We start from the raw sequence: 26,469 nt of genomic DNA, 5'->3' as shown, positions 1-26,469 counted from the left end.
GAGGACTGTGATCTTTTGCCAAATGTGAAAAGTAGATGGGATTAATGGGATTGTAGAAGCAGGGAACTGGAGCGAGTTCAAAGCTTCTTTTGAAAATCAACTGCAAGTAGACATGGAAGAGAAGAGATGACCAAAGACTTCCACCTCCAGCCAAGTGGTAGAGAGACATTTGGAAGGCTCTCTTCTGACTATAATACAAAAGATCCTAGATCAAGTACAGTAACTTGTTTTAAAGGCATTGCTGAGTTCTCTAGAAAATAAGGGATATTCAGAGACCAACAGAGACATACACACAAATAAAACATTTTAAAATAACCTGCAACGTGAGCAATCAGGCAACTAAGAAAGCCAAAGTTTCTCTATAGCAAACGTCTGCCCTCACAGTAGAACAAGAACCCAAACTCACTCAGTGGGAGGCAGGAAGGGAGCAGCAGGAAGGTTGATTCTGGCTGCTCCCTGCTTACTGTGTACCCTCTAAGGGCGTTAAAGTGGCCTCAGGTATACTGGTCCCCCAGGCTCCCAACCGAAGTTTTAAAAGCAAATCCTCTCTGGAAGAACATACTTTAAACCCAAGCCACAAGGAATTTCCACGGATAAGATTCCAAGAACATGGGTTCGTAATAAAAAAAATAAAAACATTAAACACAATGGGAATAAGCCACCATAAGCAAAGAGACAAGAGAACAAAGAAATGACAGAATCTGAACAGCAAAGACTACAAATGTTGAAATAATTAGTTACAGAATATAAAGTTAGTATGTTTAAATAAATAAAGGAGGGAATTGAAAAATACTAGAAAGGAAGATCAGGCTATATTGGAAAGCACTAAACAGAACTTCTAGAGATAAAACATACAATCCTTGAAATTAAAAACATCAATGCAAAGTGTGGTGGCTCACACCTGTAATCTCAGCTACTCAAGAGGCTGAGGAGGAAGTGCTTGAGCCCGGGAGATCAAGACTAGCCTGGGCAACATAGCAAGACCCTGCCTCAAAAATAAATAAATTAATCTACATTGAAGGTGCTCCTAAAAAACTCAATGTAGCTGAGGAGAAAAATTAGCGAACTGTTAGATGGACCTGAAGATACTACACAAAATGCAGCAGAAAGAGACAGAGATAGAGAATATGGAAGAAAGGTTGGATGAGACAGAACACAGAAAGAAGAACCAACGGAAACCTAACTGGAGTTCCAGTGAAAAGAAAAAATGGAGAAGATTCAATACTTGAATAGAAAATGACTAGAATTTTCTAGTTTTGATGACAGTACCAATTTTCAGATTCAGAAAGCCAACACGTCCCATGCAGGATAAAGAAAATAAAGTCCATATGTAGACACATCACAGTCAAACTGTAGAGCAGACACAAAAAAGACAAAAAGATTTTTAAAGTAGTAGAAAGAAAACGTATCACCTAAAGTACTAATTAAGATAAAACAAGTGAAGCAGAAGAAAGTGGAACAATATTCTCAAGAGAGAAAATAACTGTTGATCTAGAATTTTATATTCAGTAACACTATCTTCTAAGGGTAAAGGCAAAATATAACTTTTCAGGCAAAAATTCAGGGCTTTAACTACGAATAAACCCTCACTGTAGGAACTTCTTAAGAATATATTTCAGGAAAGAGAAAAATGATCTAAAATGGAAGATCTGAGATGTAAGAAGAAATGATCAGTATAGAAAATGTAGGCTGGGTGCTGTAACTCATGCTTGTAATCCCAGAACTTTGGGAGGCCGAGGGAAGTGAATCTCTTGAGCCCAGGAGTTCCAAGACCAGCCTGGCAACATGGCAAAACCCCGTCTCTACTAAAAATGCAAACAATTCACTGAACATGGTTGTGCATCCCTGTAGTTCCCACTACTCGGGAGGCTGAGGTGGTAGGATCATTTGAAACCGGGAGGCTGAGGCTGCAGTGAGCTGTGTTCGTGCCACTGCACTCCAGTCTGGGAAAGAGGAGTGAGACCCTGTCTCAAAAAAGAAAAGAAAATGTGGCCAAGTATTGATTGTACAATACAATAATAAATGGTTACACACACACACACACACACACACACAAACAAAACCAGAACCAAAGTACTGGAGAAATGTAGCATATCAATTGGGAGGTGGAGAGAACTGAATTTAAAGCATTCCCAGAGCCCTGTATTGATCAGAAGGTTAAAGATATTGATTAACTTTAAATATTAAAAAATATTCATGCTGAAAGTTCTAGGATCGACACTAAATGAAGAAAAACAGAACAGGTAACTTCCAAACCATTAGAAGGGGGAAAAATGGAATGAGGAGTAGGAGAATCAATTTAAAATAATGCTAGAAACAAAAAAGAATCTGCAAAAATGGGGCAAACAGAAACGTAAAACAAGATGATAGAACCAAACCCAAAAATGTCAATAAAAATGGGCTAAAAATCTTCAGCTAAAAGGTACAGATCATTAGCTCAAATTTAAAAAAGAAAAAAGAAGCCATGTGCTATTTGCAAGAGACAATCCTAAACAACAGGATAAAGAAAAACAGGTTAAAAGTAAGACTGGAACAAGTTGTGCTATGCTGGTATAGCAATATTAAAATGAGGTCAGATAGATTTCAAGGCAAAAATCATTATTCCAGATAAACAGTCATTCAACAGTCTAAAGATTCAACCCATCAGGAAGATAAAACAATTCTAAACATGCATAGTTCCAATAAAATACCTTCAAAATATATATGCCTAAAATTGAGAGAGGTACAAGAAGAAATAGTCAAATCTACATTGGAATAGGAGATTTTAATACATCTCTTTCAGTATGCAATTTATCAAGCTGACACACACACACATACAAAAGTTTCATATGGAGAAGATTAGACTTAGTGGACATAAACATAGAACATGTGCTAATAATGGAAAAGACATATTTTTTGATGCACACATGACATCTTTTTTATTTTTATCTACTTATTTATTTTTCATTTATAACTGATAGAGATGGGGTTTCACTGTGTTGACCAGACTGGTCTTGAACTCGTGGCCTCAAGCAATCTCCCACCTCAGCCTCCCGAAGTGCTGGGATTATAGTTGTGAGCCACTATGCCTGGCTGAAATATTTTTTAAAAACTGATATATACTAGACCATACAGCAAAGGTCAACAAATTTCAAAGAAGCAATACTGTACAGATAAATTCTCTGACCACAATGTATTGAAATTAATAGTCAATGTTGACAGATAACCTAAAACAAAAATTAAAAACAACCATCTTCTCTTTAGTTTGGAAATTCAAAAAACACATTTAAAAATACCCATGGGTCAAAGAAAAAATCAAAATGGCAATTAGAAAATACTTATACCTTAACAATAATTAAAATAAATATACCAAAACCTATAGAATGCAATAAGCAGTAGGGTGAGGAAAATTATAACCTTAAACTTTTATAGAAAACAAAGAAAGGCTTGAAATAAAAGTTCACAATCTAGATAAAGAAAAACAGAATAAATCCAAAAAAGAAAGGAAATTATAAATAGCAGAAATCAATGGAATAGAGAATAATGCAAAGTACAGCTAATTTAAAAAGTTGATTCTTTGGAAAAAAAATCTATGGCGAGATTAAACAAAAAAGAAATGATACAAATGAAATAAGGAATAAAAAAGGGGCACAGTTACAAAAGATGTTTTGAAAGATGACAAGGTATATTATGAATAACTCTTTTCTAATATATTTGAAAACTGAAGTGACATGGACAAACTCCTAGAGTTGCCAAAAGAAAGGAAATTTAAAAACACAAGTCACTCTATTATCATTATGTAAATTATATCAATAGTTAAAAATCATCCCACAAGGAAAACACCAGTGCCAGACTATTTTGCAAGCAAGTTCCAATGAACACTAAGCAATAGATATTTCCAGTCTTAGATAAACTCTTTCAGAGTTTATCTAAGAGTGAATATGCCTCAACTCCTTTTCTGAGGCTAATGTAATCTTGACACTAAACTAGATAAAGACAGAACTAGAGAAACATGGGTTATAAACAAAGACACAAAATTCATAAATAAAACATTAGCTTGGCAACTCTAGTAATATGTAAAAAAAAAAATGTATCATAAGCAAGTATATTCAGAAATGCAAGTTTTGTTCAAAATGACAAATTTATAGTATAATTCACCATAGTAAAAAAAAGAAAGAAAAATTTTATAGTTATCTTAACAGTGCAAACTTTTTTTAATGAAACTCAATAACCACTCATGATAAAATATAGCAAAGTATGAATAGAATAATTTTGTTATGATAAAGCATTATTTCCTAAGAAACCTTTAACTAATGTCCTATCAATTGTGAATCAGTAACATGGGTCCATTTAAAATATGAAATAACACAGAGATGCCTGTTATCATAACTTCTATTCAGAGGTCCTGGACTGTGCAATAGGACAGGAAAAAGAAAAGATACAATAATTAGGGAAAAAACCCCACAAGTATTGACAAAAGATATGATTTGTGCACAGAAGAATCTATAAACTGTTAGTTACTAATGCAGTTTATTTAGCAAGGTTGCCAGAAAAAAATCAATAATGTGAAATAAATTGCATTTCCATATATTAGCAGCAAGTAGAAAATACATCATATTAATTTGTAAAATTTATAACAGCACGAAAAAGAATCTATTCTATGTAGAATAAATCTAACTGAACAGGCATAAGAACTTTAGGGAAAAAAATCATAAATCTATAATGAGTGGCACTAAGATTTAAATAAATGGAGAACTATACATGCTCATGGACTGAAAGATGCAAAAAGGAGGTTTTGTTGTTAAGAGTCAGGGTCTCACTATGTTCAGGCAGGCCTCAAACTCCCGGGCTTAAGCAACCCTCCCGCCTCAGCCTCCTGAGTAGCTGGGACTACAGGTGCATGCCACTGCACCTGGCTTTCAATATAGGAGTAGTAATCCACAACAAATTGATCTACAGATTCCATACAATTCTAGTCAGGAATCACAATAGGGTGTCTTTTCTTTGTTTTGCTTGTTTGCACACCCCCTTGCAGTTTATCAAGCTGATTATAAAGTTTATATGCAACTGCAAAGAGCCAAGAATAGCAAAGACACTTTAAAAAGAACAAGGTGAGAGAACATGTGCTCCCAGACTTAAGAACTTACAAAGATATAATAATTCAGACACTGTGGTATTGCCATAGTACAGGAAAATATGAAATAGGACCCAGAGTCCTCAAAATAAACTCACAAATATAAAGAAACCTGATATATATCAGAGCTAGCATTTCATATCAGTGGGAAAAAGAGGGGCTACTTAATAAGTGATGCTGGGATAATTGTTTATTATTTGAAAGATATTTAAATGTATCTTTATCTCACACCATAACTCCAGATGGATTAGAGACTCAAACAATAAGACTTAAATGTGAAAGCAAAAAACTTTAAATCTTTCAGAAAAATACTATAGGAGACTATATGACCACAGAGTAGGGAGATAAATTTTTAAGACACCAGATTTCATAAAAATATTGATAAATGTGATTAATAAGAATGGAAATTGAAAGAGTGAAAAGACCATCCGCAAACTTAGAAAATCTGCAACATATGTAGTCAATATAAGATTGATATGTAGACTATACCAAGAACTCCTATGAAGAGAAGAAAAAAGGGAACCCAGTAGAAAAATGAGCAAAATGCTAAACAGGAAATCCATAAAATAATAGATTCAAAAAGCCCCTTAAATATGTGAAAAACTGTGCAACATCTTTAGTAAAAAGGGAAATACAAATTAAAGTACAATGAGATACCATTACATACCTACTAGATTGGTTGAAATGACAAAGCATGACAATTCTAAATGTGTGTCAAGATGTGGAGGACTAGCGACTACCACACTCTGCTGGTGGCAGTGTAATTGGAAACAAGCACTTTACAAAACAATGTGGCATTACCTTGTAAAGCTGAGCATGTACATACCCTATAAATCAACAATTTCACTCCTAGACATCTTAAATGAATCGGAGACATGTATAAGAATTTCCACAGTAGCACCGCTTGTAATATCAAAGAACTATTAATGATCCAAATGTCTTTTTTAAAAAAATGATAGTATAGTCACATAATGGGATATTATATAGCAGTGAAAATGACTCAATTACAGCTATATGTCACAAAACAAAGAAACCTAATATGAGTTTTTAAAAAAACAAAGTTAAGAAAGACACAGTATTATTCTAGTTATTTAAAAAACTCAGGGCTGGGCACTGCGGCTCACACCTGTAATCCTAGCACTTTGGGAGGCTGAGGTGTGTGGATTGTTTGAGCCCAGGAGTTCGAGACCAGCCTGGGCAACATGGCAAGATGCCATCTTTACAAAAAACAGAAAAATTAGCCAGGAGCGGTGGTGAGTGCCTGTAGTCCCAAGTACTTGGGAGGCTGAGAGGTGGGGGGATCACTTGAGCCCGGGAGGACGAGGCTGCAGTGAGCCATGATTGTGCCACTGCACTCTGGTGTGGGTGACAAAGCGAGACCCTGTCTCGAATAAATAAAGAAATAAAAATAAAGACAGTAGCCTCCCCAAACTGTAAAGATGAACACTACGAAGAATGATAGGAAATACTAAGGAGCATGCAGAGAATCATTTAATACAAGTTGCATAAAATACTTCTCACCAGGTATCAAATTCTACCTAGGAGAGAGATGCCATTTAGGTCATTAAACTGATTTAACTTGTTAGTTTCCCTTTTTCACAAAATCCGGTCTAATTCTACCTGTGCCTCAGATGTAAAATCAAGATGAGGTTTAAGATCCCTTCCATCAGCCCGAGAATTCTGCAATCTGGCAGATGCATGGCTAAAAAGGTAAAGGATGTCCAGGGGCCAGGTGATTAGCCCTTCCTGGAAGCATCCAGGATCGGCTCTAAGAGTTCTAACTCAGTGGTAATATCCAGGGGGACCACAATTTTCTCCCATGAGCTGCAAACTGCTCCCCTAAACCACTGAGAAAAACATGATTTCCTTTTTGCAAGAGATCACACAACACAAATAGGAGTGATCCTACAACTCTCCTCCATGAATTGTTTTGCATTTAAAACCGTCCAGAATCATTGGGAGTTTGGAGGATTTCTAGGTACAACATGAAAAAGAGCCACCAGGACTTTCAAAGGCATTAACGAATGTCATTGATATGAAATATGAGGAGCAGCTCTAGAATGTTGATCAAATTTCACAGTTTGCTGGTCGTTGTTTAAATTTCTGGACCAGAAGTGCCCAAAACAAAAACTATGCTTGCTGAAACAGGCCCAGGAGGGAATTCGGTGCATGCTTTGTGTGACTGGGATTCTTCCCCCCTTTCCCTTAAACCTAGCTCTTTAGTATTTTCTCTTCTCCTCCCACTACAAAGCAAAATGTAATACTGAGTTTTGCAATTGCCTTCAAAGACCATGATTTCAAATACAAAGGCCAACAGGTGTTTGGTCTTTACATACAGAACAAAATACAACACTAGAAAAGATCAGCAGCCAATTTACCCTCAAGTTACATAACTGGACTACAACCCTATCTTAATACTAAAGGTTGCCGCCTTCCTACACTCCTGATACAAATATCTTCTCAAGGGAGGAGATAAGACAGCTGACCCGGAGCAGAACTTAGGCTGAGAGATGGGTTTTCCTGATGATTCTATTTTGACATGACCTTAAGAATTAATGTTTTCTACTACAGTCAGACTATGAATGCCTGACTTGCTTCATGTTCCACGGGAAGTGCAGTTTTTCACTTGAGGTTGTTGGAGATCCAAATAAAATTAAGCAGCCTTAGATGGTGATTGGATGAAACTCTCGTATAATTTGGTAACAAGTAGGGCGGTCTAGACTTGTAGTCCAGATTATGGCCAGCACTCTTCAAAGCCAATGGCTTTGCCAACAAATGTACAATGTGCTGAAATGTGGCATGAATTTAATCTAAGCCTTCTCCTAAGGTTTTGGGGTACCTGAGGGTCCACTGCTCAGGAAGGAAACCTAGGAAGCTCTGTGGGAGACAGGCTAGGTGAATCCATGAGGCTTTCCACGTTACTTATTTATGAAACACCTACAGAATGCTGACTACGTGCCAGGCACATAGCTGTGTGTGAATCCAAATAACCCATGAGGCAGACACACGTTTCCTCTTGAGAAGCCCATGGGCACTTCCCTGAGGTCACACGGCTGCAGGAGATGGACCCAGGAAATGTGGTTCCTGCGTTCATGTATGTATTTCGTTGGCTCAGTTGCTATAGAACAGGCCTTCCCCACATCAGCTTTCTCCCAGTCCTCTAGCGAACCCTGGACATTTCATTCTTTTCTGCCACCTGATGAAGCATGTAGGGATCAAAAAGAGCCCTAAAGGTTAAAAGCAAGGTGGCTGAGATCCAGGGGGGTTGCTGTGACCCAACCTAGGGTGTGGGGCAGCCCACGATGCTGTGAATGTAAGAAACCTGGGACTCCTCCTTCCCAAGAAGGCCAGCAACAGCTCTCCCAGGGCTATCATCACGGGTTCCATGTTCCATTCAATGCAATCTCTGCAAGGGATTTTCCTGGGAGAGCAGCCGAAGACACAGGCATAAAATTTTAAGATGTGTGGGTAGTTATTTTGAGGATGATGTGTCTTGAGGACTTGACGCCCAGGCAAATTTAAAAATAAGCAGGTTTCCAACGTCTAAGGATGGGCCAATCTTGGAGGTTATTGAGTAAAAAGTCAACACCGTAAAGTCAATTACACTATTGACAGATACTCTTACAAGGAGATTTCACATCATAATTATATGCAAAGGAACCTGGCAAATAGAAGCTGTGTAATGATCAGCTAATAAAAGTAACACTTCATCTATGTCAATAACAGTTTCAGAGTTAAGACAAACAAACATGGCCTTTGCCACTCAGTGGAGGAAAAAAAAATCCCTGAAAGACAAATATTTTCACTTAAGGAGAAGTCGCTTAGACTCGCAAGGAAAACCTGTCACACAAAAGAGACTGGGAAATTGGTCTTTAGTGGGTGCTAATGACTCTCCCGCCCTCCCTGGGCCCCAGCTGAACAGACTGGGGCAGCAACCCCGTAAACATCTGAGCATACACAGAATACTTGGGCACTGCCACGTGGTCTGGGAGATAACATTCTGTTGTTCTAGTCTCCACTGCACTGTTTTCCTTTTTAGCCTTGGCTGAGTTTGGGTTCCACTGACATGTGGCCAAATTAAAAATGTTAAAATTATGATGAATATGAAAATGCAAAACAAGATTTTTTTCCCCAAGCACTTCTTAATGGGTTTTACACAGACACTGATTAGGCAAATGCCTCTATAGCTATGTTTGTGTTCCTTCTTTCCAAAAGCAACTCAGTGTCTACTACTTGCCCTACAAAAAGAGGGCAAACATACTACAAGCAAGTACCCCTAATGTTCTAAAGCTTACTACCCCTCTTCCCCTAATTTCCCTTAAAACTGAGGGGGGCAAGTTCAGAATTGGTATTTGGACAACTAACTGCTAATGCACAACGATTTTCTTTACTGGTTATCTTGCTCTCTCTCTTTTTTTTTTTTTTTTACAGAGTCTTGCCCTGTTGCCCAGGCTGGAGTGCAATGGCACAATTTCGGCTCAGTGCAACCTCCACCTCCTGGGTTCAGGCGATTCTCCCATCTCAGCCTCCTGAGTAGCTGGGACTACAGGCACACACCATCACACTCAGCTAATTTTTGTATTTTTAGTAGAGATGATGTGTCACCATGTTGGCCAGGCTGGTCTCGAACTCCTGACCTCAGGTGATCCGCCTGCCTCGGCCTCCCAAAGTGCTGGGATTACAGGTGTGAGCCATCGTGCCCAGCCTCTTTACTGGTTATCCCTGTTTATGCAAATGGTAACTTGCCTAGTTTCTGCAAACTATGGTTGCACATTTTACCAAAATGATTTTGTTCAAAACTCCTACGATGCTCAGGAAAGTCACTCTTTAATTAGACTATACATGCTTTTGTAGTGGACAGAGATGAAGCAAGCTGTGCCATTACAAAGCTATTGCCACTCAGTCTCAAACCCACCCTTCTACTCTGTTTCCCACACTGGGGCTGGGGCTGGGGCTGGACTTTACCACTGGGCTGCATGTAAGGCTCTGCCACCAGGGGGTGCCATAGAGAGACTGAGAAGGTGGAGAAAGATGGAACTGACTCCTGCCTGTTTCCTGTTCTTGTGCCACCCTGCAATGCCTCTGCACCTCAGCAGCAGCATTCATTCTCAGAGGTGCCAAACCCAGTTTGCAGTTTTTCCAGCACTTGCAGAACTATGTTCCCTTAGAGGCACCAGCACCATCAGAGGCTGCTTCCAAGTCCCCGCCCCCCATGCAAAGGTGAGTTTCAGCTCCAAGGGGCGATCATTCCAACCTCTTCCCTTTGTTCCTTCAACCCTAGAGGTGGTAGCTGCCTCCTGCAATTACTCTCTCCACGACACCCTGAGTTATCTTTTACCCTTTCAGTTACCTAGTTAATAACTTCCTACCTGGTTCACAGCTTTGCTTTCTTTCTAATCATTTTGATTTTTACGTGGTCTCACTGTGTCAGCCAGGCTGGAGTGCAGTGGAGCAATCTCGGCTCACTGCAGTCTTGACCTCCCAGGCTCAAGGGATCCTCCCACCTCGGCCTCCAAAGTAGCTAGGACCACAGGTGTGTGCCACCATGCCCAGGTCATTTTTTTTTTTTAAATAGAGATGAGGTTTCGCCATGTTGCCCAGGCTGGTCTCAAATTCCTGAGCTCAAGTGATCCACCCGCCTGAGCCTCTCAGTGTTGGGATTACAGGTGTGAGCCACCGTGCCCGGCCTCAGCGAATTTTTAAACTTTTTGTAGAGCTGGGATCTCCCTATGTTGCTCAGGCTGGTCTTGAACTCCTGGCCTCAAGTGATCCTCCTGCCTCAGCCTCCCGAAGTGCTGAGATTATAGGCATGAGCCACCACACCCAGCCCTGGTTAACATTAAAGTCTCTCTGTTCAATTACTTGGTGTGGTTTCTGTCTCCCTACTGAACCTGTCTACACAAGTTTGGCTCAGAGGCTGTCTTGTTTTCTTTTACTTTGGAAGGAGCCCAGCTGAGGCACTCACTGGACTGGATGAGTGGCAACTTTCAACAGAAACAAGACTTTTGCTGCAGTGCTTTGTTATTCTCTAACCAGAAAGAAACCATCAGTAGTTGAAATAACACCTCAAGAGGGAACTAACCAGTAAAATTTGTCATAAGAAATGCCATGAGAGTAAGAATTAAAATGAGAAGGTGGCTCCTGTTGAAGGTCAACCTGTTGTCCGCCTGGCTTTTCTGTGCCCTTCTATAAGGCATGGCTGGGCCCATAGTGAAAGCTACTCTTGAAGGCACTAAAAAAAAAATGGTCAAGAGGATAAACTGTAAGCCTATATTTAGAATCTGCTAATAAAAATACATTGTTGCTCCAAGCAAAAATAGTTCACAGTCTCCAAGTCTTCTCAACCAAGAAGGTAAACTATGAGGCAACACAGGGAAGATTTTAAGAAAGAATGAAAAACAGAGTATGTCTTTTTCAAAAATGTGAGGCAAGAGCATTGGAATTTTGGCTTCATGGAAAGAGACTTACCACTTAGGAACTCAAGAATTATTGACTTGAGAGGCAGCCAGGAAAGATACCAGAGAGTACAAGAAAAACCTTTCCATGTATTTTTGGAAAATATCCCCTTGTCAGATTAGTAGAAATGATAAGTGGTTTTATAATTTGTTACTATTCTAATTGCTAACAACTTCCCATCTTATCAGAAGCTATAGACCTTTGCTCTGAAGATTATGCGACTTGTCCTGACAACAGCAGGAGGAGTTAAAAGACAAGCTGGTGGAGAAGCCACACACGGCAGGGGAGTTTGACCTTGCTGCTCGCTCGGGCCCAGCTAAACACACTTTCTGGGTTGGTTTCCTTTTGGACATAAAACACTATGAAAGCAAAATGGCCTTCAGGTGCAAACTTGATCCGTAAACGCAGAAGGAGAGGGATGGTACCTTCGAGGGATGCAGCTCAGCGAGACAGGCTTTTTCTAAACGAGCAACCAGGGCCTGGCACATGCAATAGTGATGAGGCATCAGCCAACTGATTGAGAGCTAGCCCTCATCCTCAGGACACAAAGCACCCAGGACAGAAAGGGACACACAGAGAAACTGCTACCATACAGTGTCACTCATTGAAGGGATAAAGCATGGGGCTAATCGGTTCACGGCAAAGAGAAGTTTCTCTGATGCTGGTTCCCAGACCACATTAAAAAAAGCATTGGGAAGGGATCATCTTTTGTGTCAGATTTTGAAGGACGTGCCGCCTCGCATATGAGGGTGAGGGGAATCTATGCAGACAAAGCTGTATGAATAAGATGGACCAATACTGGGCATGTTTGGGGAACACATTTGGCTCGAGGAGAAGGAAGGACTATCAGGGTGATGCAGGGGCAGTCACAAAAGGTGCTTCTGCAGACAGCTAGAGGGGCACGGTGTTAGGAAACTGGTCTGGCAGTGGTGGATGGATGGGCAGGAGTGGGTGTAGAAGCAGCTGGCGGATGGGAGGAGGCTCCGGCAATGGTGCCTATGAGGGCCGCAGGCTAGCGGTGGACCCTGATCCGGGGCTGGCAGTGGAGATGGAGAGCATGGAGGAGAGAAATGTCCCAAGGAAGGGTTCATGCGGTTTGGCAGCTGACCTCATTCTTGGAAGCAGGGGAATGATGCCACCTGCTATTTATAGACCACGTACCAAAGCTCGCCTCACATCTGATTTTGCATTTGATTTTCCCTGCAACCCCTGGTAGGAGGCAGGAGTTTCGCAGATGAGGGAACTGAGCCCAGAGTCACGGGACAGGGGAGGGACAGGGCTGGGTCTTGTGCTAGGCCCGTTAGCCTAGAATCCAATTAATATCCTGCCTTCTGTTTTCTTCTACCCACCTCTTACCCTGCCTTCTTAGAATAAAAAACTTAACTTGCCTCCATCTCCTTATCTGTAAAGAGACCAGGATCATCTGGTGGCCCCAGAAAGAGAAGGTGGCATTTGGATTGGGAGTTCTTGGGGTTACTTTCACATTTCTGAGCACCCAAACCAGGTTTATTGCTGTCACTAGTTCGAAGCAGCTCCTCTCTGTCTCCAGAAGGGACCCCGTGGACAGAAAGCTGTCCTTCCCACTCCCCAGGCTGGCTCTGCCCAGCGCACTCTCCCCTTACCTCATGGCCGCTGTCACCCCAATGGGAGTGATTGGCAGCGGCCGCACGCCAGGAAACAGCCCTCGGCTCAGGACCCGCGCTCCGTTTTGGATCACTCCTGGAGGAACTGAAAAAGCAAAGGGGAGAAAGACACCGCACGTGAATTCAACTGTGAAGATTTCTGTTCCAAGTCAGAAATTCTGGACAGACCAATAAGAGAGAAAGAGAGACAGAGGGCAGAGAACATGCGTGGAGCAGAGACAGAGAGAAACACACACACACACACGTGCACATACATTCACACACACACACAGTCACACAGACATGCACACACGCACACACAGGCAGACACGTACGCACACCCGCACATACAGACATGGACACACGCACACACAGGCAGACACGTACGCACACCCGCACATACAGACATGCACACACACACAGGCGGACACGTACGCACACCCGCACATACAGACATGCACACACACACACGCGGACACGTACGCACACCCGCACATACAGACATGCACACACACACACGCGGGGAAAGACAGACAGAAAAAGATAACCAGAGAGTAAGACAGACAGAAAGATAATCTGGTAAGTAAAAATCAGACTAGTAGCTCGCAACCAAAGGATTAATGCCGAGGTTAAAAAAAAAAGTGAGTTTTCAAAAGTAGGCTTCGAATATTATTTTCTCACATTTATTAAACACAACCTTTTACCTTCAGTCAGACCCTAACAACAACTCAAAAACCCCAACACTGTAGGACAGACACCAGGTGACCAAACAAAAGCACCTCCCCATGCTTTGCCATGGGTAGAAGCTGAGAACATCTTTCCATTTATCCTTAATCCAACAAGGGGAAAAATATGACCCAAACTGTCTCTCGTAAAAGCTGATTTTACAAGCTACTTGGCACCGCAGCACGCACCACACAGTTCATCCCCCCAGGGGATCCTCGTGGCCTGAGGAAAGGCCCCTCCCCGGGGTATCTTCTCAAACAAATCTCCTGAGAAATCGCTCCTCATCCTACCTTCTAAACACACGCATCCCTGGAGCAACCCTAAGCCCCTCTTTGACCAGCGACCATCAGATCTTGTCCATTCTCCATACAAACTCCAAGATCTCCACACCAACCTGATTTTGTCTGAGGGTTACCTAAGAGGAGAACCGCAGGGAATCCCTGATGTAACCTTTTCTAACCCTCTAAACAGCAATTTCATCTGGTTCAAGCTAATATTCTGCCATCTGCTACATCTACCAAAAACTCTCCCTGCGTCTGAGGGGCAGGGGAGCATCACTAAGTGAGAACACGGGTGAGCTTTCATCTGAGTTCTCTTGTGTGACTCTGTGCAGGTCTGTGGATCTCTGTTTCCCTCTCTGAACACTGTTCTTCCAAGACCCTGTCTACCATCATGGGTTCAAGACTCCCCAGAGCTCTGGCTATGCCCATATAGTCCCTGGCACAGTCTCAGATAGTGGCAAGGTGGATAAATAGTGCTTTTTCAAACAAAGACCATCGAAAAGGCTCTAGAAAATTATGTATTCCAAAATGAAAACCACTCTGGACATTAGGTGTGTAAGCCAATATTATATGGGTAGAATAAATGCTTTTCATAAAACACATTGCCATACCTCTTAGTTACATAATTTTTAGGTATCTAAGGACATGTTTTCAAACCTTGAATCAAACATCATGTAGGATGAACGTCCACTATTGAATATGGGGTAATTTTATAGACTGTCAATTCCTTGGGCATTCTGCACTTCTTGCTAATAATTTTTGCCATTTATTTTCCTGGTTTGCGTAAGGCCTTTGTTACTAGGTCTTACAAAAGGTGAGATGGGTGACAGAATGGAAACTCTCACCTAAGTCAGTACTACTATTAGAGTCCAGGGTTCCATAATCTCCCCCGTCACTTACCCTAATCAATTGTGAGAGCAGGCAGACCCAGATCAGTAGCTCCTACCATTCCTGATTATTAGCCTGATTTCCGCTAACAGACCACCTTATCTGAGGCAGGAGACTTACCAAGTATCTTTAAATCACGGAACTGTTAGAATGTGGTATGCAGCGAATTATCATGTCTTACACAGTTGATGAATTCTCTATAAGGAAGAATGTCTAAAGTTTATGTTACCTAATTTATCTTATCTGATTTTCAAGATGTCCTATAAAGTTACAGGAACCAGGACACTGTCATACTGGCGTTAAGTCTAGACATATAGACCAATCGAACAGCACAGAACTCAGAAACAGACTCACACGCATGTGGTCAACTGATTTTTGACAAGGGTACTGAGATAATGCAAGGAGGGAAAAGCAAGTGTTAGAACGACCGGAGATCCATTTGGGAAAAAAGTGAACCTTGAGCCTTACACCTCATACCACATATAAAAATTAGAAATGGATCATACACCTAAATGTAGGAACTAAAACTATAAAACTTCCGGAAGAAAATATAGGAGGAAAAATACCAATAATTCTCAAGGACAGACATGCACAAGACAGCAGAACTCTTGTAGATAGATGCTTTGGATGAAATCTGTATGTGTTGTCTAAAATGATAGGCTTTTTGTTTGCCTGTTTTGGGGACTGTGGGAGAGCGTTTCCATAATTGTGGTGTACGGCAGTCTCCTAGAAATGGTCAGATTGCCACAGGTTCAGTTGAATTCTGATCTAATATATCCGTCACTAGGGATCTCAAGCAGAGCAACAACTTAGTCGGATATAATGAACCATGCTGATAAATAACTTAAATATTTAAAATCTCGAATACAGTTGTAATTCATGTCAGCAAAAATTATTACACTCCCATATACAGACACTAAAGCTTTTACCAAGTACTTTCCTATGTATTAGATGATGGGGATATAAGGTAACTACAAGCAAGAGGGAGGGGGAGATAGAGTGAGAGAGAGTGAGAGAGAGACAGAATGGATTAAGGAGGCAATGAAAATATACTATGGTACATGCTAGGACAGGGGGCCTAGAGGCAGAAAGGATGGAGACACCTAACCCAAACTAAGGGGTATTTGGGAAGGCTTCCTTCCTGTAGGAAGTGTCAACTAAACTGGAGTTCAAAGGCAGAAAAATGGCACATACAAAGACCTGGAAGTGATTTTTTAATGATGCACAATGTGCTCAAGGAACTAAAAGGCTTCTTTCGTACAGCACACAATCCTAGCAGAAATGAGATGTGTTTGGACTTTATCCCATGGGTACTGGGAAAACCATTAAAGGGTTTTCAGCGGAGAAATGCCCTGCGCCGCAGCAGCTGACAGCCAGGCTCTGCAAACCAACCTAGGTCTACGTCTCATCTCTGTCAATTACTGACCATGTCCCCTGAGCAAGCTACTTAAGCTCTGTAAGTAAGATGGGGGACAAAAATGCTATGTACCCAGGGTCTCTGGAGACTTAACTGAATTAATGAAGGCACGAGTATTTGGAAAATGCATGTTGGTTATCAATATCATCATCATCAACATGATCAACATCCACAGAGGAATCCTGGGGCGGCCTGTGCTCTCTCCACTTCAGAGGAGCTGAAAACCCATAAGGAACAGAATGGGACAGAAACCAGACCACGCTGGAAGAATGTAGCCATCTTCCTGGTGACAGAGTTGCTGGAAGAGCAACAGATGCTGTTATGGTGCTTCTGTTCCCCTTGTGCATAGCGTGTCATATCAGAGCCACCCTTGCAGCAAAAACACCCAAAACACATAAAGTTGGACAAAGACGAGGGAAGCCCTGGAATGGGAACAGAGCAAATCCAAGTTAGGGAGTGCAAGTTCTTCTTAACCCTGGCATGGTCATCAAGCCATCTGCCAATCAAGGAAGAAAAGCACCCCTGGGGACAGTGTGGCATGACAGAGTCCTCTGCCCAAATACTCAGAACCTGTAAGCACCAGGGGCATGGCCAGCAGAGAGGAAAACTAGGAAAGGAAGCCAGTCGTCACCAAGTTCCTACTGGAGACCATGTTCTTTGGATGTTCCTTGTCTCACGGAACCCTCAGGGATGAGGTATACTGCAGTGGTTAAGAGTGTGAGCTCTGAGCCACACAGCCTCAGTTCGGCCTTGCCCCGTCACTGGCTCTGTGGCCTTGGCCTAGTGCCTTCATCTTCCTGGGCCTCCATTTCCTCACTGGTGAAGCAGGCTTAAACATACCTTGCAGGATTGCTCTGGGGATGAAATAAGATAAGCTACGTCAACAGCTTAGCTCAGTGGCTGGCTCGTTATGTAAGCTCATCATCGTCATCGGCACCGTCATCCTTCTGCCATCCTATATCACCTCTGCAGCATCCTCTTACTAAGGATCTACAAGGATAGGGCTGAATGGGGTCCGGACATGGGGAAATACTTTCAGCCCATTATGCTTTTTGTAGTTATTCCTAACTCTGCATTTACCTATTAAAACATCGTCCTGATTAATGAACAGTATTCACTTCAAAGAGAATCTCATGGACAAAGCTCTCTTGCAGCATTAATAGGCTTTCCCTGAGCTATTTCCTGAACCTCACAAGACTTCTGGCATGTAGACTCAGCTCTTCCTCTGAATCCTGCAGCTTGTTCTCAAATGAGCTGCAACTAAATGCTGCCTCTGCCAACCCTGGCACTTCTCCGTCCTCATCATTGGCAGTGCTCTCCATGGAGAGATGGCGGATGTGTTCGTGTTTGCTCACCAGCTGCCAGAAGCCAGCTGTGACACTTAACTGTACCCCTGTCTTTCTCCTTTCTGTCCCCATCCCCAAGTGTCAGGAACGTGGCTTCTGAAGAACAAGTCACAGCCAGTCTAAAATGGCTCTGTTAGAGAAAGGCATTCTGAGGCCCACAGTTCACTACTCTACATTAGGAAGCTCGGTGGGAACACGAGTCCATTCTTCAGCCTTTTCTCTATCAGCAAATCTACTCTTTCCCTTCCTTTTACTGTTTCCCTCAGAGCATATTAAGACACCGAAAGACCAAAACCTTTACAGCCAATCTGACGCACCCGATGTACTGAAATGCACTGGCCTCCAGCTATGTAAGACATCAAAAGGGCTGGACGTTCAAAGTCAACTTCTCCCTCGGATTTGTGGCTCTCTCCAGACAAGGCCCAGGCCTCTAGCATCATCCTTGCAGGTTAGGCCAGTTACGTATTTATCTTTTAGATGAGAGAATGCCCACCCCTGAGGCTCTCAGGATGAGGGACATTGGCACCACACTTCCCCACACTTGCCATCAACCATGTTCTCTGCAGTTAGAGAGGGACTCTTAAGCTTTCTGGTTTTAAGTAGCAAGAAGGCAACCTTCACACATAAGAAGAGAGCCAAACAGAGCAGCACTGCTCATTGTAGATGCTATGATCTAAATGGGATAACGCAATCCTGAGAAGCTTAAAAAAAAAAGTCTAAGGTCCAAGACAAACTCCTCCATGCTACATTGTCCCTCAGCACTTCTCCGGTTCCCCTCCTGAGGCTTAGCTTCCTTGGTTTTTCACAACTTCTAAAATTAACCTCTGAGCTCTTGCCGCTGCGTTTGGAGGGCAGCCCTGGCTAACTCTCTCAGAGGCCATAAGCTGAGCAGCAGGTGATTCCGCTAATCCTTCCCTTTCCTAAAGTCGGCCTTTCCACCTGCTTACTTGGAAGCACACTGGGGAGGGGGCTGGCACAGGGAGACACAGCCTATTTCCTGGTTGTCTTCCCTCTGCTGTGCCTGGTGTGTCTGACATACATCCCAGTTCCAGGCAGGGGGAGCAACGCCTTCCCCCAATCCCTCCCTTTCCCTCGTTCCATTTTGTTGTTTTGTTTATTATCTAGAGTTCGTCTCTGGGAACCTTCCAACCAGGGATTATATAAGCCTTTGAAGATGAGTAATGGAGATCTGGCTTCTCCTGACTAACAAGTCCTCCATTGGGGTTAAAGCTGACTCACGGGGCTTGTCAAATGGGAACTGCAAAGCAGGTACTTAAGGAGATACTAGAAGCTGGAATGAGTCTACATAGCCATTTTGAGGGTGGGGAGGGTGGGGTAGGCAGATGGATTTGACTGGAGCATAATCCAAAGTCCAGGGGGTAATGAGCCAGCCATGTCCCATGCTGACTGTTCTGGAGGCAGCATCCTATAGAGCGCGTGAGACATGGTGGCTCTCCTTGCAGAATGTTTCCTATGCTGCAAACGGGCAAAGTCTAAAAGGGCTAATGTCACATGCACAGCGGATGCTGCCAGGAGGACAAAATGTTGTAGCCTGAGGTTTTTATTAGGTGCACATTGCCGCTGCACTGCAAGTGAAGCATTAGACTGAAATGAGAGGTGGAGGGACCCCTAGGGACTCCAGCCCAAGCAAGACATGGTGTGCGGGGCTCCCTTGGGGCAACACGGACCCTCCAATGATAAAGAGGCTTGCTCTGCCTGGGGCTCTCACCAGCATCTGAGCCATTTCCTTTGTGCAACCTAGTCAGCTTCAGACCCTGGACTGTGGCCAGTCTGCCGGCCTTGAGCTAGCTTTACAGATGCTGAGCAAGGGTAGGAGGAAGAGAAAAGATCTAAGTGGCTGCCATCTGGTGACCTGGAGAGGCTATGAAGGGTGAGGACAAAGGAAAAGCCTTCCAGCCATCCAGGCCAGCCTCTATCTGCTGGGAGCAGAACAGCAGCAGAGACTAGGTTGGTGGCCCCCATGCAAGCAGGGGCATCTAGCAGCCCAAGAGGCTATACAAGGGGCTATAAATAGCACCGCACGAGGAAGCTCTATAAACAGAGCCCAGCCATAGCACCAGCCCACGGGGGAATACAGGCAGGCTCTGCGCAGACAGGAAATGTGTTGCTCTCCGAAGCCACGCTCCCCACTCATGGGCAGTGGCAGGACCCCCCAACCTAGAGAAGACCTGGGATATATCCACACTGGGACACAGGCACACAAACACCCCTACATAGGCTGCCCACACACCATCACTGTGGCTGGCTGGCTGTTGCCTTTAACCGTTTTTGCACAGGAATAGCCTCTCACTTTTTCCAGGCCTTGGGTGATGCCAGCGGGGCAGGGGATGACTGCCTAATCATTCTGTCTGTAATGCTTCTCCTTTAAGAAGGCAAAGGACTGCCTCAAATCCCAAGGCAAATACCATTATGCAATGTAAAATGAAAAGAAAGGTGGCGGGGGTAGGGGGCATGGAGAAAGAGTGAAGCCAGAAAGAGCTAACCACAGCTACAGATACATTCCTCTGGTTGGGTTTATAGGGAGGATGGGCCAGCTGGCTTCCCAAGTGCACAGAGAAGACGCTCCATGCATCTTCACTCTCTTGCTAAGGTACTGCTCCAATCCTTGGGGTCCTTACAACCTGCTCCTTGACTATGCTTGCCCTTGACCTCCAGGGCATTGAACCAGGGCTGGCGGTCAGATGGGATGGTGAATGCAAAGGTGGTGTCCCTACTTTCTGCCCAGTCTTCACATTTACTTCTCTGTTATTCCTGTCTAAGAGCGTCTCCTTCTGTGACCTTGTAGGCACCCCGGGTTCTTTCCTTCCACTGTCTTGGAGCCCCGTTCTTGGCCTGGGGCTTTCATGAAGGCTGTGGCTGGATTTCTCACACAGCAGTAATAGCCTTCTAAAAAAAGCCTTCTAAAAATGAGCCTACAGCTTCAAAACATGAACACTGAGCTTGTAAAACTCAAATTCAGCATTTCAATGTAAATAGGACCGTGGCTACCCTGGAAAAAGAAGTATTTACAGTTTGAGTGTTACAGAGATAGAGAGGGGAGGCGAACACTGAAAACAACTCACTTGTCAACTCATCAGGAGAAACCTTTTTCCTTTCCTATCTATGCTCAAGAATCCAGTAATCGTGGACGTTTACGGAAGACGCTGAGGATCTGTGAATGATCAATCAGTCCCCTTGCCTGGCTTGGTTTCATTTCAAAGATATTCCAGGCTCCAGCAGGCCTGCTTCACCAGACTCTTCTCCAAAATGGCAGCTTGGTGATGAGGTCCCAGAAGAGACAGAAATTTCTAAAAATGGGTACTGCTCCGGTCCATTACGTTTAAGCTGGCCCCATGTAGCCTCTTCTAGCAGAAGTCCATAATCCCATTTTCCCTCTGAACTTCAGCAACCAGCTGGAAGTATTTTTGTTAAACTAATGATCACTGTGTAGTGGCTGGGTGCAAAGGAAGGTGCTCGAATCTTACATGGCTCTGATGAAATCAGTATGTTTCCACTGGGTTGAGTTATGCAACTTAATTTTAGAAATCTTTTCAGCCTGGAACTTGATTACAATCTGGTCTGTACTTTTCCTGCAATGCCATCTAAGAATGGAAGTTTATTTAAAAAAAAAAATTTAAAAACACATATATTTCTCTGAAATATGAAACATCATTTAAAAACCACACTCCAGGTTAACTGCTAGTTACAGAGTGAGGCCAGTGACACATCTGCTTAGCAGTGGTGTTTGCATGTCAGAGGGGTAGGCAGTCCAACATTGCAATGGCTGGAGGTCTGAGTTTAGAAAGAGAGAAACAGAACTCTAGACTGTTCGGAACAGGTAATGGCAGCTCGAGGCAGAGGAATAAGTCTCCCTGAGAATGCTCAGCTGAATTTCTTGGGTCTTTTAAAATAGGAACAAATAAGAAAGGTTGGAGTCAAATATCCTATAGCTGTCAGGAAGGCTGGGACAAGCAGAGGGGCTATGATGGATGGCCTGGAACTCCACGTAGTCCAATACTAACAAAGGCACCTGTTTTGGGTCTGAGGATGGATGTTTTCCTGTGTGAAGTACCATCCACTCCAAAGGCAGGGACTTCCCACTGCTCAGCAAGCCATGTGGCTCTCAGAGAATCAGAACCCAACATGAGCTGAAGGCCTAGCCATAAGAAGGAGACAGGTGAGTGCCAGCCCCTAAGCGGTGGTGTTGTAGTGGTGTCTGCTGCTTCATGTCACTACTTCCTCACTACCGTGTTTCATCAGTAAGAGGCTGTAACACAGCAATGTCCTAACAACAAGCTGAGCAGACCCTGGTAAACCAGCTGTCTGTGTGTTCAACAGGGTTCTAGCTGGGTGTGGGATGTGGGCGCCGGTACTGACCTCGAGTGGGGAGAAGGAAGGGACAGATATCTTTGTTCGAAGTCCCTCTTCATCCCTTGGGAAGAGATCGTTCTAAAACCATGGTAGACTATCTCCAGAGATGGGAAAAACCTCAGGTGGTAAAAAGAGAAGCCTCAGTAAGGAAATGTTGTCTCAAACTTGACATTGTTCAAGGCCAACAGAAGGTGAGGATGGGAGTCCTGCTTAGCTAAACAGCCCTGCCCTGCTATCTGGGGCAGCCTGGGAGGCTGGATAGAAATGGTCCAAGCTGGTAGCATGGTTTCATTTCAAAGATATTCCAGGCTCCAACAGGCCTATTTCACTAGACTATTCTCCAAAATGGCAGCCTGATGATGAGGTCCCAGAAGAGAAAGAAATTTCTAAAAATGGGTACTGCTCAGGTCCATTAGGGTTAAGTTGACCCCATGTAGCCTCTTCTAGGAGAAGCTACAAACTCACAGGAACAATATCTGCAGGAACAAGGAAGGCCTCTCCACTGGGACTCATTAAAGGATCTGTTTCCCTTTCCCCAAGTCTTAAGCCCTGAAATTACATGAGAACTTTCTCATCTTGGAAACACACCTATGCATTCATTCATACATATGCATGGCTGCATGTTTATATGCATATGCATGTAATCATGCACTTATGAAGCTTTTAAAGTTATTCTATAAGGGAAGTTCTACTTTAGCATTAGTTCTTCCTATGACCTGGTGTATAAATGAGAAGGTTAAGTTCACAAACTATGGTGCTGTAGGCTATAGAAATATCTACTCACAACCTGCTTGTATCTCAGGGGGAGTATTCAAAAGCATCATGGCACTGGCAGCATCAATGTCAGGATCTGGAAAAATCAACCAATAAATAACATTATTTACAACGGGGCCAGTGTGTGTGTGTGTTTTTCCCCCTGCAAGTTACAGTTTATGAATGCAACAGAGAAAAAAAAATATCCAGGAACTAGATGAGCTATCCCAAAGGCGACTTTCTTCCCAGTGGGATTTGAGAAGAAGAAAAGGTATTCTAGAATGAGATTTAAGGATCATGTTAGTAAATTTTTCATCACACAAGCATGGTCTCTTCTCATTTTGTTAATTTTATAATTTGCACTGTATGTTCCTGATAAATTGCTGATCTATGCACCCCCACAGCTTTTACCCTGGGGTGAGGAGCAGGAGAGTCAGTGACGATAGGAAGTTCAGCCATAGGAATCTTTAATGAACTGGGGAAAGCTCACAGCATCAAGAAAGCATTAAATACACCTGCATCTAGTGAGATACAAACAAGACATTTGGTCATTTCCATTTGTCAGCAGAATGTAAATTGTGTTTCCCGAGGTTATGTGTTTGTAACAGCGGTGTGGAGGTGGTGAAGGCATTAAAAAAAAGCACTTAAAATATAAAGAAAAAAGTAAAGTTCTGATGTTGAGGGCACAATGTTTGCTTCCACTTCTATTATTGCTTTTAATATGGGTAAAAAAAATACTCATCACTCTATTGCTATAATTCTTAATAGGTTTCTGAATCCTTACTGATCCACCAGTTGACAGATGGCAGGTTATATAGAGACAGAGAAAAATATTATCCTTTTATAACTAAATTCATTTTCCTCTGAGAAACAGCAGCTCTGCTGCTATGGAAATGAAGGTCACCATGGCAACAGTAAACAACCCCCAAGAATGGTCACTGAATAGGCTGAAAAGAACATCTGCCCCAGCGCAGCATCCCAGCTGCCCTGGGGCGAAATTCACTAATAGTGCGGTGATGCCGCGTGACAGAAGCTGCCGCCTGTGCCCTGTCCAAATAAATGAAGTGTGCAATTGAAGTCGACATCAAAATGCCTTCCCTTGCAGATTACTGCCTCTGTGTCCGCTAAACCCAATGACTAATGATGGGGGACAAGGGGCTCGCACTTGTCAGTTTTTGTACAAATTACATACCAAAAAATTCAATTTACTACTAATGGCTCCATGGCACCTTATTTTGGATATTATGCTAGAAAATTACTTTTTTAATGTTTAAAAAAGTACATTTTTCATACTTTATATGTGTGGTTTAATTCCAAAGGAGTAATACGATGTGGTAAAAAGAGGCCCACAAGCGATTAATGATATGCACGATGCTGGTTCCCGAAAACAGGGTCTCAAAAAAAAAAAAAAAAAAAAATAGAACTTGACTCAAGAGTTTTTTTTCTATTTTGCCTGCAGGAGGCCTGTTACTTACACTCCATAATGGACTACAAGTTTATTTTAATAAGTACATTATATGAGAAACAAGTAAATTAACTTATTTGGCAACTCTAGGGGTGAAATTCCTAAACAGTCACCATTTCCCACTGATATTAGTATATATATATGTAAACTATTATACATAATATATATTATATTAGCTAATATAATTAATCACTAATCATCAACTAATATATATAAACTATTATATATAATAATATACATACTATATTAGCTATTATATATAATAGTATATATATAGTTTATATATTTGGCAACTCCAGGGGTGAAATACCTTAAACAGTCACCATTTCCCACATATATTAATATATATTATATATTAATATGTTAACAATGCACATTAAATATGTACATGAATATTATATATTAAGGTATATTATATTAACCATTATATATAATAGTATATATTAAGTACTTTTATATGTAATATATAATAAACTATGCATACTATTATATACAATCGTTAATAAAATATATATTTTTATATGTAACAGTGTACAGTTTATATATTGACTATTTTATATAAGTTAATATATAAACTACAAAATATCAGTTTATAATAGTTGTATGTAATAGTTTATAATACAAAAATTATATATTATAAACTATAGTTTATATATACTATTACATATAATAGTTAATTATAAACTATATATTAGTTTATAATAGTTGTATCTGTTTATAACAACATATGAATTATATAATATATAATATGTTATATGTAATATAAACTATATAATATATAATATAAACTATATAAACCTTATATAGTTTATATATATTATTATATATAATAGTTGATATACACTACTATATATAATGGTTAATAGTTTATATTATATAATAGTTAATATATGTATACTATTATATATAATAGTTTATATATTAGTTGAATTTTATATATTTAATATATATAAAATATATAAGATATAAAAAGTATATATTTATATATAAAACCATTCAGCTAAAAAACTAAAAGTTCTTCCCACTGCCCCTGTGGCTCCCACTGCCCCGGGTCCCTTGGTCCCCCACAGGGCCTGTTGCCTGGAAGCAGCACTCACAGCCCCAGCATTCTTGCTGGCATCTCACAAGTCACAAGGGACAAGCAGTTCCTAAGGGGGGCTGTTAAGGCCTCAGGCCTTTCCCTCTTGCCCCTCCTTTTAGAAAGGGCCTTTTCCTTTCTCAGGGGGTAGCCAAGAAAAACAATCTTTTCCTGCCAAGCAAAAGGTCTCTGCCATTATTGAGAATGCAAGTGCTACAGGTGACCATGGTTGGCCTGGCTACATGGTCCCTGCCTCCGCAGGTGACTTGTACCCAAAGTTTTTCTCGGTGGCCAGGAGGTTTGCTGGGCCCAGAACAAGAGGAAACACAGGGAGGAAGTCTGGAGTCTTTTCCTATTTATATGGCCAGAAAATTAAAGAAAGCATTTCAGTATTCTTCAAAAACACATTAAAGGAAATTGTAGAGGGACACAAATAAAAAGAAGACATAGTGAAAGAAAGAAAACAGAAAGAGAGAAAGAAAACCTTAAAGGAAGAGCATCCCATCAATAATCACACATGTGGGAGAACCTAAGTGGGGCATTCCCAAGGCACACTTGGGGGGGTGCTTTGGATCTGTAGAGCATCCACCTGTGACCCCCCCCCCCCAACCCCTCACTCAGCCAAGCCCAACAGACGTATAAACTCTGAAAAAAAAGCAGCATGCTAAGGGACGTGTTCCCCCGTCTTTCCTTCAAACCAGATGTGCCATGCCTGATGCCTCTACAGATAAAAATTCTGATGTGATCATGGAACTCGTGCTGGTCTCTGGGCATTTGGGGCAGGTGCAACCCCCAGCCTTCACATGATCTCATTTATAATGCATTCCTACAGCCCCACTCTCCCTGACGAAAGGATCAGTTCCTGAATAAGTAGCCCTATGGGCAGAATGGAGCAGAGAGCAAGGCTTGGGATTCTCCTCTCTTGACATCTTGGTAAGCGAATTGGCAAATGC

The 26,469-nt window shown here is 42.1% G+C and overlaps 1 protein-coding gene across 5 annotated transcripts in view; it reads right to left on the bottom strand.

Moving 5' to 3' along the window:
* Window positions 1-26,469, bottom strand: part of FOXN3 (forkhead box N3) — a 459,903-nt gene that overhangs the window by 6,178 nt on the left and 427,256 nt on the right. For 3 of the 5 annotated variants that reach the window (XM_032179275.3, XM_058429469.1, XM_032179272.2), the window contains 2 exons: window positions 23,005-23,070; window positions 13,192-13,297 (listed from right to left, as the gene is read on the bottom strand). In XM_032179275.3, the coding sequence (XP_032035166.1) occupies window positions 13,192-13,297; window positions 23,005-23,070 (172 nt within the window). The remainder of the gene's footprint in view (window positions 1-13,191; window positions 13,298-23,004; window positions 23,071-26,469) is intronic. The other 2 variants (XM_058429470.1, XM_058429471.1) reach the window with 2 other exon arrangements.

The sequence above is a fragment of the Hylobates moloch genome, unplaced genomic scaffold (genome assembly GCF_009828535.3).
Source record: "Hylobates moloch isolate HMO894 unplaced genomic scaffold, HMol_V3 SCAFFOLD_16, whole genome shotgun sequence".
NCBI classification, from domain to species: Eukaryota; Metazoa; Chordata; class Mammalia; order Primates; family Hylobatidae; genus Hylobates; species Hylobates moloch.
The sequence above is the reverse complement of the archived record's forward strand: the minus strand, read 5'-3'. Positions and strand labels throughout refer to the sequence as shown.